Raw genomic sequence first — 17,964 nt, forward strand, 5'->3', positions numbered from 1 at the left:
TGTGTGTCTGCTCCCCGTGGGGGGGTGAGGGAGCTAGGGGTCTGTGTGTCACCCCTCCCTGTGTGCAGCCTTAAAGATAAGAAGGTAAATAAAAAGAATCCAACTACGCAGTATTTCTTTTTAACAGAGGTTCAGTCACCTTGATGTTAATTTGAACCTTTGCACTGAATAGTTCTGACTGATTGCCGTTGAACTCGCTTGAATACGAGTAATTTTACTAGGTGTCCCGTATTCAGCATAGTGAAATATGGTCACCCTATGCAAAAGGGGACAAGGGACCAGCCTGGCGATGTTGACTCATTCCCCTGGGAACCAGATTGGCGGAAGGGTTTAAAAGTGGCAGCCTTGGGCATGAAGCCCCCTTTCACATAGAGCAGGCTGAGGCAGCACTCACCCTCTCTCTGCTTTAGGTGGTGAAATACGAAGTTTGGGCAGGAGCCGCTGTGGGCATTGCGCTAGCCTCCCCTTGTTTAGGGGCGCTGGGAAGGAATTTTTCCCTTACCACAAAACTGGGCTAGGTGGAGCTGGGGTTTTTACGCCTTCCCCACAGCAGGTTCAGGAAGGGCTCTGTTCATGCATGGCATGAAGGGCAGTAGGCTATATGTTGCAACTCATTATATATGTGTGGGGTGGATGTCCAGTGCAGGTACTCCACAGGGAGGGTATACAGGGACCAGATAAATGGCTGGGAAAAGACCTAAAAAGGACACGTTCATTAAAAGAATGGAATAGGAGGAGATTCCTATGATTGGTATGGCACAAAGCCAACACCTCTTCCCCCCTATAGCCCACCTTAACCTGGTGTGTGCTCTGTGTCCCCAGGTGCTGTGGGCAGAGACTGCAGCAGCCATGAGCCAAGCAGCAGCAGCAGACAGAATGCAGATGGCTGCATGTGGGAGCTGTGGTATGTATATAGTCCTAGCAGGAGACCCGGAACAAAGGTATGTTTGTATGAAGTGTCGCCTTATAGTGTTACTGGAGGAAAAGATTAAGGGGCTGGAGATGCAGGTAGAGACCCTGGTGGAGTTTAGGCGGGGGTTCGAGCAGCTGATGGAGGATGGGCAAGGCGGGGCTGAAGGGGAAGGCTCTAGGGTGCAGGAGGAGGCAGTAGTAGATGACAGCGAGAGGGGAATGGAAGGAGGAGATCCAGGGAAGTGGAAGCATGTGACTGTGAGAAGTAGGCCAAGGAAAAGGAGGGCCAGTGAGGGGGGAATAGAACTCAGGAATAGGTTTGAGTGTTTGGATAACGAGGTAGAGGGGCAGCAGGTGGTGACTGAAGGTGGGAGGGTGAGGAAGAAGAGAAGAGCTGCTAGTCCGAGAGAGAGGGGGGAGGAGTTGATGGAGACAGCACCAATTATGGGCCACCAGAGGATACAGGAAGGCATAAGGGGGAGCATAAGGGAAAATAGGAGCAGACACAGGTCTGGACTAGAGGGATCGGAGACTAGATTACTAGATCGCACTGTTGCCAGGCGACGGCAGGTGTATGTAATTGGAGACTCTTTACTGAGGAGATTGGACAGGCCTGTGACCAGGGCGGACCCGGAGAACAGAAGGGTGTGCTGTCTACCGGGTGCAAAGATACGCGATGTGGACCTGCGGTTGAAAAGGATCCTAAAAGGAGCAGGTAAGAACCCCTTGATAATCCTTCATGTAGGAACGAATGACACGGCTAGGTTCTCGTTAGAGAGAATCAAGGGAGATTATGCCAGGCTGGGGAAGACTCTCAAGGAGATAGAGGCTCAGGTTATCTTTAGTGGGATTCTGCCTGTTCCGAGGGAAGGGCAGCAAAGGGCTGATAGGATTGTGAGGATAAATAGTTGGCTAAGGGAGTGGTGCTATAAGGAGGGCTTTGGGATGTATGGCCACTGGGAGGCTTTCGGGGACAGACACCTGTTCTCGCGGGATGGGCTTCACCTGAGTAGGGAAGGAAATAGACTTCTGGGAGGGAGGCTGGCTCATCTTATCAAAAGAGCTTTAAACTAGGAAGTTTGGGGAGATGGTTGGGAGATGCACAGTTAATCTCCACGCCAGTTTCCGGTATTGAAAAGCTGAGTGTAATAAGAGGAGACATAGCCGGGGAGATGAGATTGGACATAGGAGGGACAGGGGGGACGAACACAAAGAGGCCTGCAACATACAGTGCTAGTAATGGGAGACAGGCTAAACGACATACATTAGGCTGTTTGTACACCAATGCGAGAAGCCTAGGTAATAAAATGGAGGAATTGGAGCTCTTGGTCCGAGAATTGAAACCGGATATCGTAGGAATAACTGAAACGTGGTGGAATGGCGGTCACGACTGGAACGCAGGTATGGAGGGGTATGCGCTGTTTAGGAAAGACCGGGATAAAGGTAAAGGTGGGGGGGTGGCATTGTATGTCAATAGTGAAATAAGCTGTAAAGAAATAATAGTGGATGGAATAGATAACACGGAGTCCGTCTGGGCGATACTCAAGCTGGGTAAAAGTACTACTAGAGCCTCTCCGGGGATAGTGCTTGGGGTGTGCTATAGACCGCCGGGATCGACCCAGGATATGGATAAGGAATTGTTTAATGTATTAAGGGAGGTAAATACTAATAGAAACTGTGTAATTATGGGGGACTTTAACTTCCCGGATATAGATTGGGGAACAAACGCTAGTAGCAATAATAGGGCTCAGATGTTCCTAGATGTGCTTGCGGATCAATTCCTTTATCAAGTGGTAGCTGAGCCGACGAGGGGGGAGGCCATTTTAGATTTGATTCTGGTAAGTAGTGAGGACCTTGTTGAGGAAGTGGTAGTGGGGGACAACTTGGGCTCCAGTGATCATGAGCTAATTCACTTTAAACTAAATGGAAAGAGTACCAGAATTAAGTCAAAGACTAGGGTTTATAATTTTAAAAAGGCCAATTTTAACAAATTAAGGGGACTGGTAAGGGAAGTGGATTGGGCAAACGTATTAAGGGACCTAAAGGCAGAAGAAGCCTGGGATTACTTTAAGTTAAAGATGCAAGAGCTGTCAGAGGCCTGTATCCCCAAAAAGGGAAAAAGATTACTAAGCAAGAGACTTAGACCGAGCTGGATGAGCGACCGGCTGAAAGGGGCGATTAGGAAAAAACAGAAAGCGTACAAAGAGTGGAAGAGGGGAGGGATCAGTAAGGAAACTTACCTTAGTGAAGTCAGAGAATGTAGGGATAGAGTGAGAAAGGCCAAAGCCCGGGAAGAGTTAGACTTAGCGAGGGGAATTAAAAGTAATAGTAAGAGGTTTTACAGCCATATAAATAGGAAGAAAGCAAAGAAAGAAGAAGTGGGACCGCTGAAGACTATAGCCGGAGAGGAGATTAAAGATAATCTAGGCATGGCGCAATATCTCAATGAATATTTTGCATCGGTGTTTAATGAGGCCAATGAAGGTATTAGGGATACTAGCACCGTTACAGAGGGGCATACGGGATGGGGGATTACCGCATCCGAGGTAGAAACAAAACTAGAACGCCTTAATGGGACTAAGTCGGGTGGTCCGGACGATCTTCATCCGAGAATATTGAAGGAATTGGCGCGGGAAATAGCAGGCCCATTAGCGACTATATTTAATGAATCTGTAAACTCGGGGGTAGTCCCGTTAGACTGGAGAATAGCCAATGTGGTTCCTATTTTCAAGAAAGGGAAAAAAAGTGACCCGGGTAACTATAGGCCTGTTAGTTTAACATCAGTAGTGTGCAAGGTGCTGGAGAAGATTCTGAAAGAGAAACTAGTTGAGGACCTTGAAGTTAATGGCAAATGCGATAAATTACAGCATGGTTTTACGAAGGGCAGATCGTGCCAAACGAATCTGATCTCCTTCTTTGAGAAAGTAACGGACTTATTAGATAAGGGAAAAGCGGTGGACCTAATATACCTGGATTTCAGTAAAGCGTTTGATACAGTACCCCATGAGGAACTATTGGTTAAAATGAAAAACATGGGGATCGATATGAAAATCCAGAGGTGGATAGGGAATTGGTTAATGGGGAGAATGCAGCGGGTCGTATTAAAGGGTGAATTGTCGGGTTGGAGGGAGGTTACTAGTGGAGTGCCTCAAGGTTCGGTTTTGGGACCCATCTTATTTAATCTATTTATAACTGACCTCGGGACCGATTGCAAGAGTGGGCTGATAAAGTTTGCGGATGATACGAAGGTGGGAGGAGTTGCAAACTCGGAGGAGGATAGGGATACTCTGCAGGGAGACTTGAATGAGCTTGTGAATTGGAGTATCAGAAATAGGATGAAATTTAATAGTAAAAAGTGTAAGGTGATGCACTTGGGGACGAATAATAACAATTTTAGTTACAAGATGGGGACGCATTGGTTAGAAGTAACGGAAGAGGAGAAGGACCTAGGGGTCCTTGTGGACCGCAGGATGACTATGAGTCGGCAATGTGACGTGGCGGTGAAAAAAGCCAATGCGGTCTTGGGATGTATTAGGCGAGGTATATCTAGTAGAGATAGGGAGGTCCTGCTTCCGTTGTATAAGGCGCTGGTGAGACCTCATTTGGAGTACTGTGTGCAGTTCTGGTCTCCAATGTTTAAAAAAGATGAACTCAAACTGGAACGGGTGCAGAGAAGGGCGACTAAGATGATCAGAGGAATGGAAAACCTGTCGTATGAAAAGAGATTAGAGGAGCTTGGGTTGTTTAGTCTGACAAAGCGAAGGCTGAGGGGGGATATGATTGCTATCTTTAAATATATCAGAGGGGTTAATACAAGGGAGGGAGAGGAATTATTCCAGTTTAGTACGAATGTGGACACGAGAACGAATGGATACAAACTGGCCGGGGGGAAGTTTAGGCTTGAAATTAGACGAAGGTTTCTGACCATCAGAGGGGTGAAATATTGGAACGGCCTTCCGAGGGAAACGGTGGGGGCGACGGACCTGTCTGGTTTTAAGATTAAGTTGGATAAGTTTATGGAGGGAATGGTTTAATGATAAAACATAGTAGCCAAGGAAAACCAAGCAATGGTACATGAACAGCATAATGGCCAACAAGGGTCAGGCTAGAGACTCTTGCCTATATGCTCGGGGTATTACTGATCGCCATATTTGGGGTCGGGAAGGAATTTTCCTCCAGGGTAGATTGGCTGAGCCTCTGGAGGTTTTTCGCCTTCCTCCGCAGCATGGGGCAGGGATCACTAGCAAGAGGGTCTCAGCTGATTGAAGTCACTAAAACACAGGATTGGGGACTTCAACGGTAGAGTCCAGGGAAGGGTCTTGCGGCCTGCAGCATGCAGGGGGTCAGACCAGATGATCATAATGGTCCCTTCTGACCTTAATGTCTATGAGTCTATGAGTCTATGAGTCTATGGTAAGGTCCCAGTAATGGATTGGCTGGGGGGACCTAAATAGAAAAAGATGGGGAGCTGGCAGAAGCCCCCTGGGTAATTATGGAATGAACATGGGGTTACCTGCACTGTACACTTCTATCTGCCAGCTAGTCCCAGACACCTAATAATAAAGTTGTGGCCTGATTAAAACCATAGCAAATGTCTCCTGTCCTTTTGGTATAGCCGGACAAAAAAAGCCACTGAGACTCTCCATCGGCTTCAATGGGTATGGCTCAGTCCCTTCCACAGACTTCAGTGGAGCTGCATGGGTGAAGTTGACAGCAAAATTTCCAACAATGTTTATCATTGTATTTACCAGCATTCAAGCAACACAAGAAAAAACAATATAAACTTTCTAAACCATCCCCAAAAGCCATACCCTATCTTAGTCCTTTACCTGTTCTTCAAATGTATGTACGATTTCCCACAACACAATCCACAATTAAAAACTCACAGGAAAAGAACTGAGCAATAGGAGACACAAAACTCTTGATCTGAGAAATTGTGCAAAGGTTTGACTGCTACTAATTTTTAAAAATAAATTGATCTTTGATTGCTTTTTATATAGAGATAAGTTTGAGTCAAAGTTCAGACTTGAATCCAAACTTCCTCCAAGTTCAACGGTGTTTAGAGCCAATGTTTCAGTTCATGTTCACCTATACTTTAATTTTTGTAAACATATACATATTATATATATTTATAAATATGTATATAGAGATATACATACACATTCATACATCTGTCATCGCTTTTAGTTATAAGGAGTGACAGATTCAATAAAGCTCCATAACAGTTGCCTGAAGGAAACATTTCCAAGTATGAAAATCAGTAAAGTACACTGGAAAGGTATTTTCCAGGAGGCTTGCACAGAACCAGATGATTAACTTTAATAAGATCAGGTTTACCTCTGATCGCTGCCAAGGAAGGAATGTGATAGTTCCACTGGTATTTGCAAAATCAGCAACAGAGTAATTAATGCTGGTGGAATCGATCTGAGAGATAACGTAAAATATATACACATAGTCCAGGGCTCCCCGTGTACGCTCCACAACACACGATATAGTGGAACCTTCATCAGAAGTCTGTGAGCAAATAAGATTGACAACAATGTACAAGTTTCAAGTGAATCAATACAATAGAAGTGATCCTTTAAAATTATTGTTCAGGAATGTAAAGTAGTAATTTTTTCCTAAATTTCGAGAAAGAACTTGAATTGCAGTAACATGGGAACAATTTTCCTGAAGACCTGATAATTTTTAGTTTCCTTTAACAATTCAATCTTTAAAATAGATAGGGCTTTCTCCATTCGCAACATTACTTAAACTAAACAGAGAGCATTTTTCTTACTTTCAGTTTTCAATCATCGTACAGAAAAAATTGTGAAAAAATCAAGTGGTCTGTACACAGTATTCTTTGTATGAAGAAAATATGAAATATGTTGTGTATCTGCCATATAATCATTAGCTATTGCTTCACTGCTGAAATAGATGTAAGATGAGTACTGGACAATTAACTTTTCCTATTAATTTTTAATTTTGCTTCATGCTTGGGTGATGATCGGTGGTATCAGACTGTATCAATGACACTTGGACCTGAAGGAATCTATTATCACAGCATATGGCAGGCACTTAAAAAACAAACAGAGTCCAAATTGAAAACTGCTTTCATTCAAACCAAGAAGATTGAAGTCTTTATGATGTGTTTGGAGGACAAATAGGGATGATGTAACAAAAAAGGTCATAGAAGATTCCAAACATAGAGCCATTATGATTTTAGTTTCCCATTTATTTGTGCTTTACAAACCACTGAAAACAAAGAGATTTTATTTAAAATAGTGAAAGCACTAATGCTTAAAATATTAAAACAAAGTGGATGTTCATAAGGATAGTTATATTTTTTAATGGATGGCAAAGCTTTTCTATTTAATTACTGGTTAATAGTCCACATTTTCAACAGAATATGGGCTAAGTTCTTCCCTTCTTTGAGGATTTAACAATGTTGTACAGACCTAATATTTCAGTTGTTTGGTAAATTCTTTGAAGCTAGGCTTGGGAAAGAGCACTAAAGGCCTGATTCAATGGAACTACTGGGAATATGGTACTTTTCAAAGCAAGTAATGATATCACAATCTGGACCACCAATGTTTAGAAAATAGGATAATACATCTGTGGTTTGATGTAGTTGGTTCATTGTCCTCAAATGGGAACAGGCATTTAGAAAACAATGAAGACCTTGTCAGTAAGCTGGGGGTAAACAGGATGTAAAGCAAATATTTACAAAAGGTTCAAGACAAGAGAGACAAATGAAAACCACATTTCCATCTGAAAATGTACTTACTATTGTGGCATGTAACTCCTAAACTACTCGAACTGAAAGAGATTGCAGGAAAAAACCCTATCATATCTGTTTTTTATTTTGTGAATTTGAAAGCACTTGGTCAATTTCGGTTTTGTAGATGCTCAGTTGTACTTCCTCCCTCATGTCCTAGAAAGATAACATCACTCTCCTGAGCAATCCTTGGGGAGCTCATGCTCTTCTCCAGGCCCTGCTGGAGGATGTTTACTTGTAATAGGAGAAGGAACATAGATACATGCACAGAAAGGGAAGGGAAGTGTTCAACAATTTTGAGCCCCCCCCCCCCCCCCCCCCCCCGGAAAAAAAGTCATAAGATTGGATTACAAATTATAAGATTTTTTTTTTTTATAATAAATTTTACTTCACTCCAGGAGCTGGGTTTTTAAGAAAAACACCTCATATCATGACACTGCAATTAAACTATAAAAGTTGGCAACACTGTCTGACATACTGGATTCCACGTAGAGAAATAAGTAAAGGATTACAATACTCGTGACCCAAGAAAGGAGGAGGTAGAGGGGGGAAACTTACCACAAATTTAATCTCAGATATTAGACATGAGTGAAGAATGAGTTATTTTCAAAATTAGTCTGCTAAATAGGGGCTGATTTATTTTCTAAACAAAAATCTTTTATGGGTTTTTAAGAACAGTTACTAAAAAATTCACAGGTGTCAATTTCATTCTCCAGTATGAAAGAATATGGTGCTATATTAGATAACAAATGTGTTGTCCGCAAGATTTTAAACCCAAGTGATTTTTCTTCCCATCCTTTGAAAGCAATAAAGTGAAATCTTGGCCCCACTGAAGTCACTTGACTTCACTGGGCCCAGAATTTCACCCAACTTTTTGATAGTCATCTTACCTCTGGAATACATGCTCCTGTGAAGCCAAACAGCCCATTGGCGTTGTCACTTTTTTGTACTCTTAATCTTGCTATGGTGTTTTCTTCTGGAATTCGAGCTCCCCCATGCACAGAGACAAGCTTTAGTATGAATAACTCCTCTCCTTCCTCCTCCTCGTCATCTCTTGCAGACACAATGAATGACTTATTAGTTTCTCCCTGTCGGTATTCTAAATATCCAGAGATGGGGTGCACATCAGTCCTTGCTGGGGTGGCATGAAGTTCATAGATCTCTGTTCGTGTCAATTTACGCTCATAAAGCCTCACATCCTGCATCAATCCTGTATACCTGCTGCTGCCATTCATCCCTGCACCAACTCTTACTATTCCTGGACCTGGAAGAGAAATGAACATTTATACTACTTTGATACTTTTGCCCCGAAATAATAAAAAGTGTGTAAATGAAAAGCTGTCATGGTGGTTTCTTTTGGCTTATTAGCTCTTATAATCTCATTAATAATGTAAGTGTCATACCCTGGCTGAGCTTCCACACGTAAAACAACAAGCTTATGTTGAACAGTATGGATACCATCTTAACATATTTTCCCCAAAATACATCTAAGGACCACAAAATGTTTAGAAGATGTGCCAAGCCAGCTAAAAATAAGTAAGTTAAATCATGAGTTCTACTACTATGAAACTAGAGAATAGATAATAATGTTGAATGCAAGAGGAGAAGACAGAGCTGGATCAAACCCTTGAGGAACCACAGAATGGTACAAAGTCCAACATTACAAGCAACTGTACAGATCACCCCAAATATCTGAGAGCTCCTCCAAAGGCTTGGCTCACATTAGAGCATTCAATCATTTGTAATTCAAATGACTGATCTACATCAACTGAAGTGCAAATGTTGAGCATCTCTATGATAGCCACCCAGAATCATGTGTAAGGTTTGTCCTTGCATTTACACTAGGGCTGCCTTAAACCAACTGAGATGCAATGGCTCTCATATGACAACTATCAAAGATTATATTAGTGTGGCAGGGAAAAGTGAGTATAATATCCCCATGAACAGCCTTCCCTTTAAGGTGACCATATTTTCCAAAGGGAAACCGGACACCACATAGGGCTAGCGCAAGCCCTCCCCATCCCCCCACGTGGGGCTGGTCCGAGCCATTCACCCAAACCCGCCCCATGCACCAGCCTGTCACCCAAGCCGCCCCCTACCACTGTATGGGGCTGGCATCGCTCCCCCAAGGCCCACTCCTTGCACAGGGCTGGCGTTGAAACCATGTGTGCCCTAGCCCTGTGTAAGCCCTACCCCTCCACACATGGAGTTGGCATCGCTGCTCACCCCCCCACACCCACGTTCCTCTGCACCCCACTTTTTTGACAAATGTGGGCATTTGTCCTGTTTCTTCTTGCCAACTTGATCAGCTGGCAAGAGCAAATGGGACAAATGCCCACTTCTGCCAAAAAAGTTGAGACAGTCGGGACGGGGCTTAAAAAAGGGACTGTCCCGGCCAAAACGGGATGTATGGTCATCCTACCTCCCAGTCACGCACCTGGCTACTACTCACCAGCCAGTGAACCATCTGTGGCTAACTAACAGATAGTCTCTCTCTAACAAGTCACAGTCAGCGATGCAGAGATGGATCGCCAGCTGGAGCTGCAGAGGAGAAGCAGAGCTGTGTTTCTCACAGCTACTCAGGAATCACCTCTCCCCCTTCTTTTGCCATGTCCAGGCCTCTCCACTACAGACAGGGAGAAAGAAGACAACAGCCCCGTCTACTATGATAGTGGCATCATAAAAATCTTCCTATCGTAAGACTTCATCATTTTTCCCCTTTTCTAAAGAAGAAAAATCATTTATTTTCTAGTTGTTTGTAGTAGTGGTGTCATTCATGCTGTTTTAAAGATGCATTTCTATTGCAGTTCTTTTCATTTCCTCAGATGTTTATTTCTGAATTTGACTCTCTCTGAACCCCTTTCCAGTATCTTCTGTGCATCTTAAGCATTTCACAAAGGCTAAATATATCAGACACATCCAGAAAACATAATCCTTCTGTGTGCCTGACACATACCTGGAACACCCTAACACCTAACAATATGATATGCACATGCTTATGTGTTCTTGTGAGTGTTTTCAGGAGCAGAGCCTATATTTCTCAGCAGAATTTTAAAAATATTATGCATACACATGTTCAAGTAAATCTAAATCCTGAAAAAAACAAACATTCTATTAAATCCATAAGGTGTTTCAGGCAAGTTAATAGACATGATAAAATTCTATTTTCAAAATGTTGCAGTTTCAGCTGCATAACTTTATTTGACTTTAATGAAAGTTGTACTACTATAACTCCAAGAAATCTATTTTCTGAAAATCTATCAAGAAGTTTTCTTCTAGATAAAAAAGAAAACTTTCACATATAGTAGCTTTATTTCAATATTATGAATATACTTTTCAATGGGATTGGACTTGCTGCTTAGTGCAGAATTTTACTTTTACAGAAAAAGAAAAAATGAAGATTGTTTTCTCACCATTAGCAATTGCTGCACCTTTGAGGCTCTTCATTCCTCCAAACACTGGATTTCCATCAATGTAAAACTCAATTGTGCCATCCTCCACAGTAATCAGAAGATGAAGCCAAGTATTTTCTTTCATATATTTCATGATAGTTGTCTTAGCCACATATGTAATATTGGACATCAGTATTGTGTAATGAAGCATGACAGAAACATGGGATTCATTTGTTTGGATTTTCACACCATAATACACGGTCCCATTGTAATTGTCCTTTGCTACTATAAACCCATCACTATTGGGGTTAGGAATCACCCAAGCTGAAAATGTAAAGCTGGAAAGCATGTTATCCCAACTGAAGTGGAAGTCAGGGTCAACAGTCCCAAATGCATCCTCTTTTCCACTGAAGTACAAAGCATCTGTTCCACTGTGATGACGCCTCCTGTGAGGTTGAGACCATACAGAACTTGAGAATGATCCAAGCAATAAGAAATCTATCATTGGTGGTAGTCCTGCTGGGAACACACTGGATAATATTTCCCAGCCTACCCGGACATCTCCAAAGGTACCCTGTTGCCTCCAAATTGTAAAGTTTGTAATGTAGGAGATATCATCTTCAGAGAGAACATCTTCCACTATCTCCCGGTCCTGGCTCTCTGGGTCTATGACAAAGACTCCAAAAGGGTCATCATTGAATGGGATCATCACAATTACAGCAAGATTGGTTTCAGCTAACTGGCCACCAGGGCCTGGAGACCCACCTGTGTGATGAAAATTAAAACAAAAGTTAATAGGATTCCTTAAGAACCCACCTCAGATACCACTGTCTGAAATAAGATCCATTCATGCAACCAAAAAATGCTTTTAATAATAAAATGCTCTTTTAAAGGAACTAAAATTGTGTGATAAAGGAAGTGTTCAAAATGTTCTACCATGAATCAAATGTCACTTCAACATTATTAATTAAAAACTTGCATGAATGATTTCTGTTTAAAAGTGTGTTGTGATGCATGTGTTATCCATTGTTAGGTATAAAGTATGCAGAGAGTGTGACTTTCTGCTGAGACTTGATTCACCCCATTTCTGTTGAATTAGCCATAGAGATGGCCTACGTTTGAGTCATCTGATAGAGATACCGGGCCAAATTTATTTTCATTAATATTGAAGTTACTACACATACATACTACTGTAAATGAGGACAGAATTTGTGCTGTGAATAGCCTCTGGATTGCAAAGAGCTATTCGCAGCAAGTCCAGTCCATAGTTGGATCCATAGATTTATGGTGAAAGATCTATGGATTTCTCACACTAATAATTTGCTGAGCTGCATGAAATACTGAGTCATTAGGAGCTGACTGGGGTAGGGTCAGAGTTATTTTCATTTCTTTCTGGGCACGAAAGTCCCTAGCAAGTAAAGGAAACTTTGGCCATGGTCCTGGAATCTATAAAAAAGCAGCAGATGGGTCTCATGGTAATTAAAGTAGGCACACTCACCCACATTTGCACTTCTCTGCAGGACAAGACACATTATGGCAGGATTATGTAGCCACGGCACTGTACTAGCACCAATAGCATTCAGCTGCCCAAAGGGACTGTGCTTTAAACACATAGGCCAACATTTTTACGAGCCATTAGCAGTTTGGGGAGAATCCATTTTGGGATGCTCAGCCCCAGAAACTTTAGAGAGGCTTCATTTTCAGAAAACGCTGAGCACCCTCCCTTTGAAAATCAGACCCCTCTAAATTAGGTACCCAAAATACTGATGCACACCAAATCACTAGTCACTTTGGAAAATCTTGGCCATAATGTAGCCTCACCCAAATGAGAAACCCCTAAATGGCCGCCACACTGTTTCAAATTTACCATAAGAACAATAATTCAGGAATAGAATATCTGTACAGTACTCATGCATCTGTGTTGGATCAAGCTGTGACTAAAATAAAAAAAGATGTAAAAATAGAACTTCCTGCTGGAAAGTTATAGGATAGAAATAGAAAATTCAAATGACAGAGACAGAGCTACTTCTGTGAAACTTTCTATAATTAAGGTATAAAATTCTCCTGGTTTTAGAAGGTGTGGGGTGGGGGAACAGTACCTGAGGCATTCACCAACTTTAAGGTATAAAATTCATTGAATTCAGGAATTTTATCAGAAATGGCATGAAGAGTTACTGGCTTTGATCCTTCACCATCCATGAACCACACAGTCCCATAGATTTCATAAAACTCTTGTCCTGGCTCCAAAGCAGAATTGTTCTCAAAGAGTTGCCAGGTCAAAGAAACATTGCCAAAGTGTCCTCTCTGTCTCAGAATCCTAGGCAATGAATTAGACAGTGAGTTTTCTGCGTATCAACAGTCAGCAAGAGCAAAAAAAATCTGGATACAAGCCAGTACTATACAAATACAATTTACAGTTCTCTAAATAATCCACAGCCATTTTAAGTATGAGGAATACCTTTCCGTACCCCGTTGAAGATCTGCACCTTCATGACTCAATTCCGCTCTCAGCTTCACGACTCTACATTACATACCTTCCAAAAAAATCTAGTATGGCCTATAAGAGTGCCTGCAGTGCAATACTTGTAAGCTGCATGGAAACATGCACTTGCATATCTAAATATAGAAAGGAGCTCTGTATCTCATAAATCTGACGTTCCAAGCCTATAAGAAGCAACCAAATTCACTGTTCTCACCCATTCTGTGTAACTGGTTTTTGAGGTCTAGTTTCTCACCAACATGTGAGTTAGTTTTAATTTGATAAGACCCACATGTGCATACACCACAAATCTCAGCTGAGATATATAAACACCATGATAATCAGTACAGACTGAACCCAGGATCCACAGCTCCAAAACACAGGCCTCTACCACCTGAGCTAATGCAGAATGCTGTAGGTTACACAGTCACTGGGGCAAGATACTGGATGGAGTTGTGCCACATGGAGTAGGCCACTGTATTATATTTAATCTTTTTTAAAGACTTTTTCATGCTGCTTTCTATGTTTGGAACAGAGTTCTATTACATGTGTACCAAGTGACCTCCAAAAATCAAATCCCTCCTTACAACCCAAGCCCAACCTTGTCTGATGGGCCACAATTTTATCTACTCCCACCCTTCTGCCTCTTTCATCAATTTTATTTAGATTATGACTTCTTCAAGATAGTGACCTGTGTAAACTGTGTTTTTCATGCATCAGACGCAGAAGGCCGGGGGTTTCTATTTAAAAAGAATATACATGTGGCAATGGAAAGTAGCTGGATGACTGTAATTTTATTCATCAAAATATTTTTCCCCACATTCAGTCACCCCATGCTAATTCTGCCCTGTTAAACTGGTGTTATCACCACTGAAATCAAGAGTTACTCCAGGTTTACACTGGTGCACCTGAAAACAGAATTTGGCTCTTTTACATATTTACCTGGTGACAACATATTTTACTAAAAGGCACTGCACAACACCACAAATGAAAGAAAGCAAAGCAGCTTCTCATAGTACCATCATCAACTAAGTGCACAAGTAATATAATTAACACATTGACAATGTGCTAGCTAAACAGAGCCTCATCAAAAACTGGTGTGCTCTGCTTCCCCCCCACCCTCACTCTTAATTTAAATCAACTCTCTCACACATGGCCAAATCCAGCCCACTCATTCTGCAAATAGGATTACAAAGAGGAGATAATCAGAACAGATGCAAGGTTCCCCCACCACAAAAGAATTCCAAACACCAGGCTGCTTAATATCCAAGTGTTGCCTTTTCCTGGGATGCTATATTTATTAGGCCTTTAACAAAGCAATACATCATAAGGACCTTTCCACTGAGGGTCCCAGCCACGTGCTTCTGTCAAAAAATGGATCAAGTCTAAGAAAACAAAAAGTAGTATGAAAAAAATCTCCTTTCCAGATACTTAGGCTGGAGCCCTTAGTATAACCTCTTTGATTGATCTCTATGACCTGCCAGTTTTATTCTTGGGGGACATCAGCAGCTTATATACCTCATACTGAGCTAATTAGCAGGATAACTAGGGCCACCTGCCAAGCAAACCCAACTTCTTAAGCAAACCCCTGCTGCTTCTGGATACATACATCCCTTGTGTGGGTACAAGAGTAATGGGTTTTATTGTCAGCTCAGGAGAGGATGCTTTCAGCCTAAAGAGTGTCCTATCTGAAGGGCAATGTCATCCTGTAAGAGGCAAGTAAAACAAAACAAAAAATGGGGGGTAACTTTTGAAAGCAAGATGCAGGGAATCAGCTAGGTAACTCCCCATGACATCAGCATCAGTTGCACAATGAAATACTGTTGGGTTAGGGCAGTGTTTCTCAAACTGGGTTCGCTGCTTGTGTAGGAAAAGCCCCTGGCGGGCCGGGCCGCTTTGTTTACCTGCCCAGTCTGCAGGTCCGGCCAATCATGGCTCCCACTGGCCACAGTTCGCTGCTGCAGGCCAATGGGAGCTGCTGGAAGAGGTGGCCAGTATGTCTCTCGGCCCGCAACGCTTCCAGCAGCCCCCATTGGTCCAGAGCAGCGAACCGCAGCCATTGGGAGCCGTGATCAGACGGACCTGCGGATGGGGCAGGTAAACAAACCAGCCCAGCCCGCCAGGGGCTTTCCCTACACAAGCGGTGACCCCAGTTTGAGAATCACTGGGTTAGGGGGAAGGGTTGTTGGGTTCTTTAGTGTTTACTTTACTATTCTAGGTCATGTCTGCTTGATCATTCAGCTATTTCATATCTTCAGTACATGAAAAATATATCATCAGTCAACCATATCATGGTTACTGACATACACACTTCATCTATCAAATGTCTGAGTGGTTTCTGCATGCATTTTTGTTATATAAACATACTTTATAACATCATATTTGTTCCCCTAAATATTCTAATTGATTTTTATTCAGATTTTGTTTAATTCAAAAGTCCCCTTTATGTAACTATTGTACATGTAAACTTGGTATGTGGCTTAGACTGAAATACTTTCAGTGAAGCATCACGAAGTATTTCTTGGAAGGTATTCTTTTAAATACTACTTACAAAAAAACATTAGTCTTGCCTTCTTCCACCGACTTGTCAACAGGTTCCAAAGAGAAAATGCCATTCGGGTCATCATTCGCTTCAATGACAACGGTAGCCATCCCAGCCCTGTAGACTACAGTGTCACCTAAAAGCCAAGGATTTATATGGTTTCATATAAAAAGCGAAAAGCTAATGTAATGTGATTATCAATGGAGTTGTTTTCTCATCCAACTATTTTCATGCATACAAACAAAAAAATTAAAGGTTCAACTCTTTACCCATATAAGCAATATTTGAGATATTTTAGTGCAATAGGAAATATAGAGGTAATAAATTACAATGGGCTTTATCCTGCACAGTGCAAGTGTAAAGTGTTGTGTGTACAAGTGCAAGATAAAAGTAATGAGCCAGGTAGGGGAGCATGGCCCTGAACTAGGGAGAACACTAGTACTTGACTGCCAAGTTATTCCTGGCTAGTAGCAGGACTAATGCCAAAAAGAGGAGTGTGAGGCTGTGTCTCGTTTACATGCCAAGAATCCCACTCATTCTCACCCATCCCCAGGCATGTACATATTCTGTCCATTTCCTCCCTTTTTTTCCACCCTGTAACCAAACAATTAAGAGACTTCAGACTAACTTCTACTATGCTTGGTACTTAATTTTATTCACACCTTCTAAAGAGTCCTCCCACACTTCCACTGGAGTGGAAGTCTTATTGTGCCTTTCAGAATCAAGGCCAATATGTGTAATATTTCATAGAAACAAAACACAGTATTTTTCCATCAGGAATAAACACAGAAACATCGTATTTACTTATAAATTCCATGTTCTGTCAAGCTTTAACTCCCTGCCTCCAGAATCACTTATAGTACTTCAGAAGTTGTGGCATATTTTTCTTTGTTTGGTTTTGTGAGTATGTGAATGAAGATTCCCACAACATCATCTTCTTTTTAGAACAGATGGTGCAATGGGAATTTTTTTAAACATATAAGCATTTTTATCTGAAATGAGTGCACAAGGAATATCAATGAAAGGAATAATCAATTTCAAACCATTTTATCTTGCCAAGAATTCCAGGGTTTTTTTTAAGTCTTATTATTATTTCTTATGCCTGGCACCATTGCAGCTCATGATTTCAGAAAAATCCTCATTTATATAAATTTATAAAATAAAGAAAAATTTTAACACAATGTTTTGGTGGCCAGTTCAATGGCATTTCTGATTTTCCAAATGTTAACTTTAAAGGGTTAAAAAACCCATTGAGAATTACAGCATACAGGTTTCTGCAGAAATGACATCAACAATATTAGCTGGTTTGCGAGCCTTCAATCAAGCAATTCAATACAAGAGAGAATATAGGCATAAATCCAATATACACTGTTCATGTTCACTTTACAGATCTGTTGACAGTCATTTTTCTATTGTGAAACTCAGCAATGAGAATGTACTATTTTATCAACTCTTTATAAGATATGGGATTTCAGCAAAAACAAAATGAGAGAGGCAACAACTACTGTATTTAGAGCAAGTAAGTATTTTCACCTGTAGAATTAAAGAGGATGATGTAAAAAGTTTCATCTGTTTCAGGGGTATCATCTTCACTAATAAATACTGATATTTTGTGTTCTCTTTCCCCAACATCAAACACAAGAGCTTCACTCCTTCCACTGGAAGTGAAATCTCCGTCTTCCACTGTGGCTCCTCCATCAACTGTGGCATATAAGACGGTAATGGCTACATCAGCAGATCCATTCCTTAGGACTGTAAAGTGAGCAAAATCTCCTTCTTGAACCTTCACAACAACAGGATCTGAAATAGATAAATTACAAATTCAGCAGCATCCTTCAAACCATCAGCTTCCTATGCTAGACATCACTGTTTAATCCTA

General features: G+C 41.6%; 1 protein-coding gene across 1 annotated transcript in view; it reads right to left on the reverse strand.

The window, feature by feature from the left end:
• Positions 1 to 17,964, reverse strand: part of ADGRV1 (adhesion G protein-coupled receptor V1) — a 439,035-nt gene that overhangs the window by 365,000 nt on the left and 56,071 nt on the right. Inside the window, exons 18-23 of the mRNA XM_054032481.1 lie at positions 17,619 to 17,885; positions 16,095 to 16,221; positions 13,164 to 13,381; positions 11,086 to 11,829; positions 8,563 to 8,936; positions 6,250 to 6,426 (exon numbers count right to left, since the gene is read on the reverse strand). Coding sequence (XP_053888456.1) covers positions 6,250 to 6,426; positions 8,563 to 8,936; positions 11,086 to 11,829; positions 13,164 to 13,381; positions 16,095 to 16,221; positions 17,619 to 17,885 — 1,907 coding nt within the window. The remainder of the gene's footprint in view (positions 1 to 6,249; positions 6,427 to 8,562; positions 8,937 to 11,085; positions 11,830 to 13,163; positions 13,382 to 16,094; positions 16,222 to 17,618; positions 17,886 to 17,964) is intronic.

Source organism: Malaclemys terrapin, chromosome 6 (assembly GCF_027887155.1).
Source record: "Malaclemys terrapin pileata isolate rMalTer1 chromosome 6, rMalTer1.hap1, whole genome shotgun sequence".
Taxonomy (NCBI): Eukaryota; Metazoa; Chordata; order Testudines; family Emydidae; genus Malaclemys; species Malaclemys terrapin.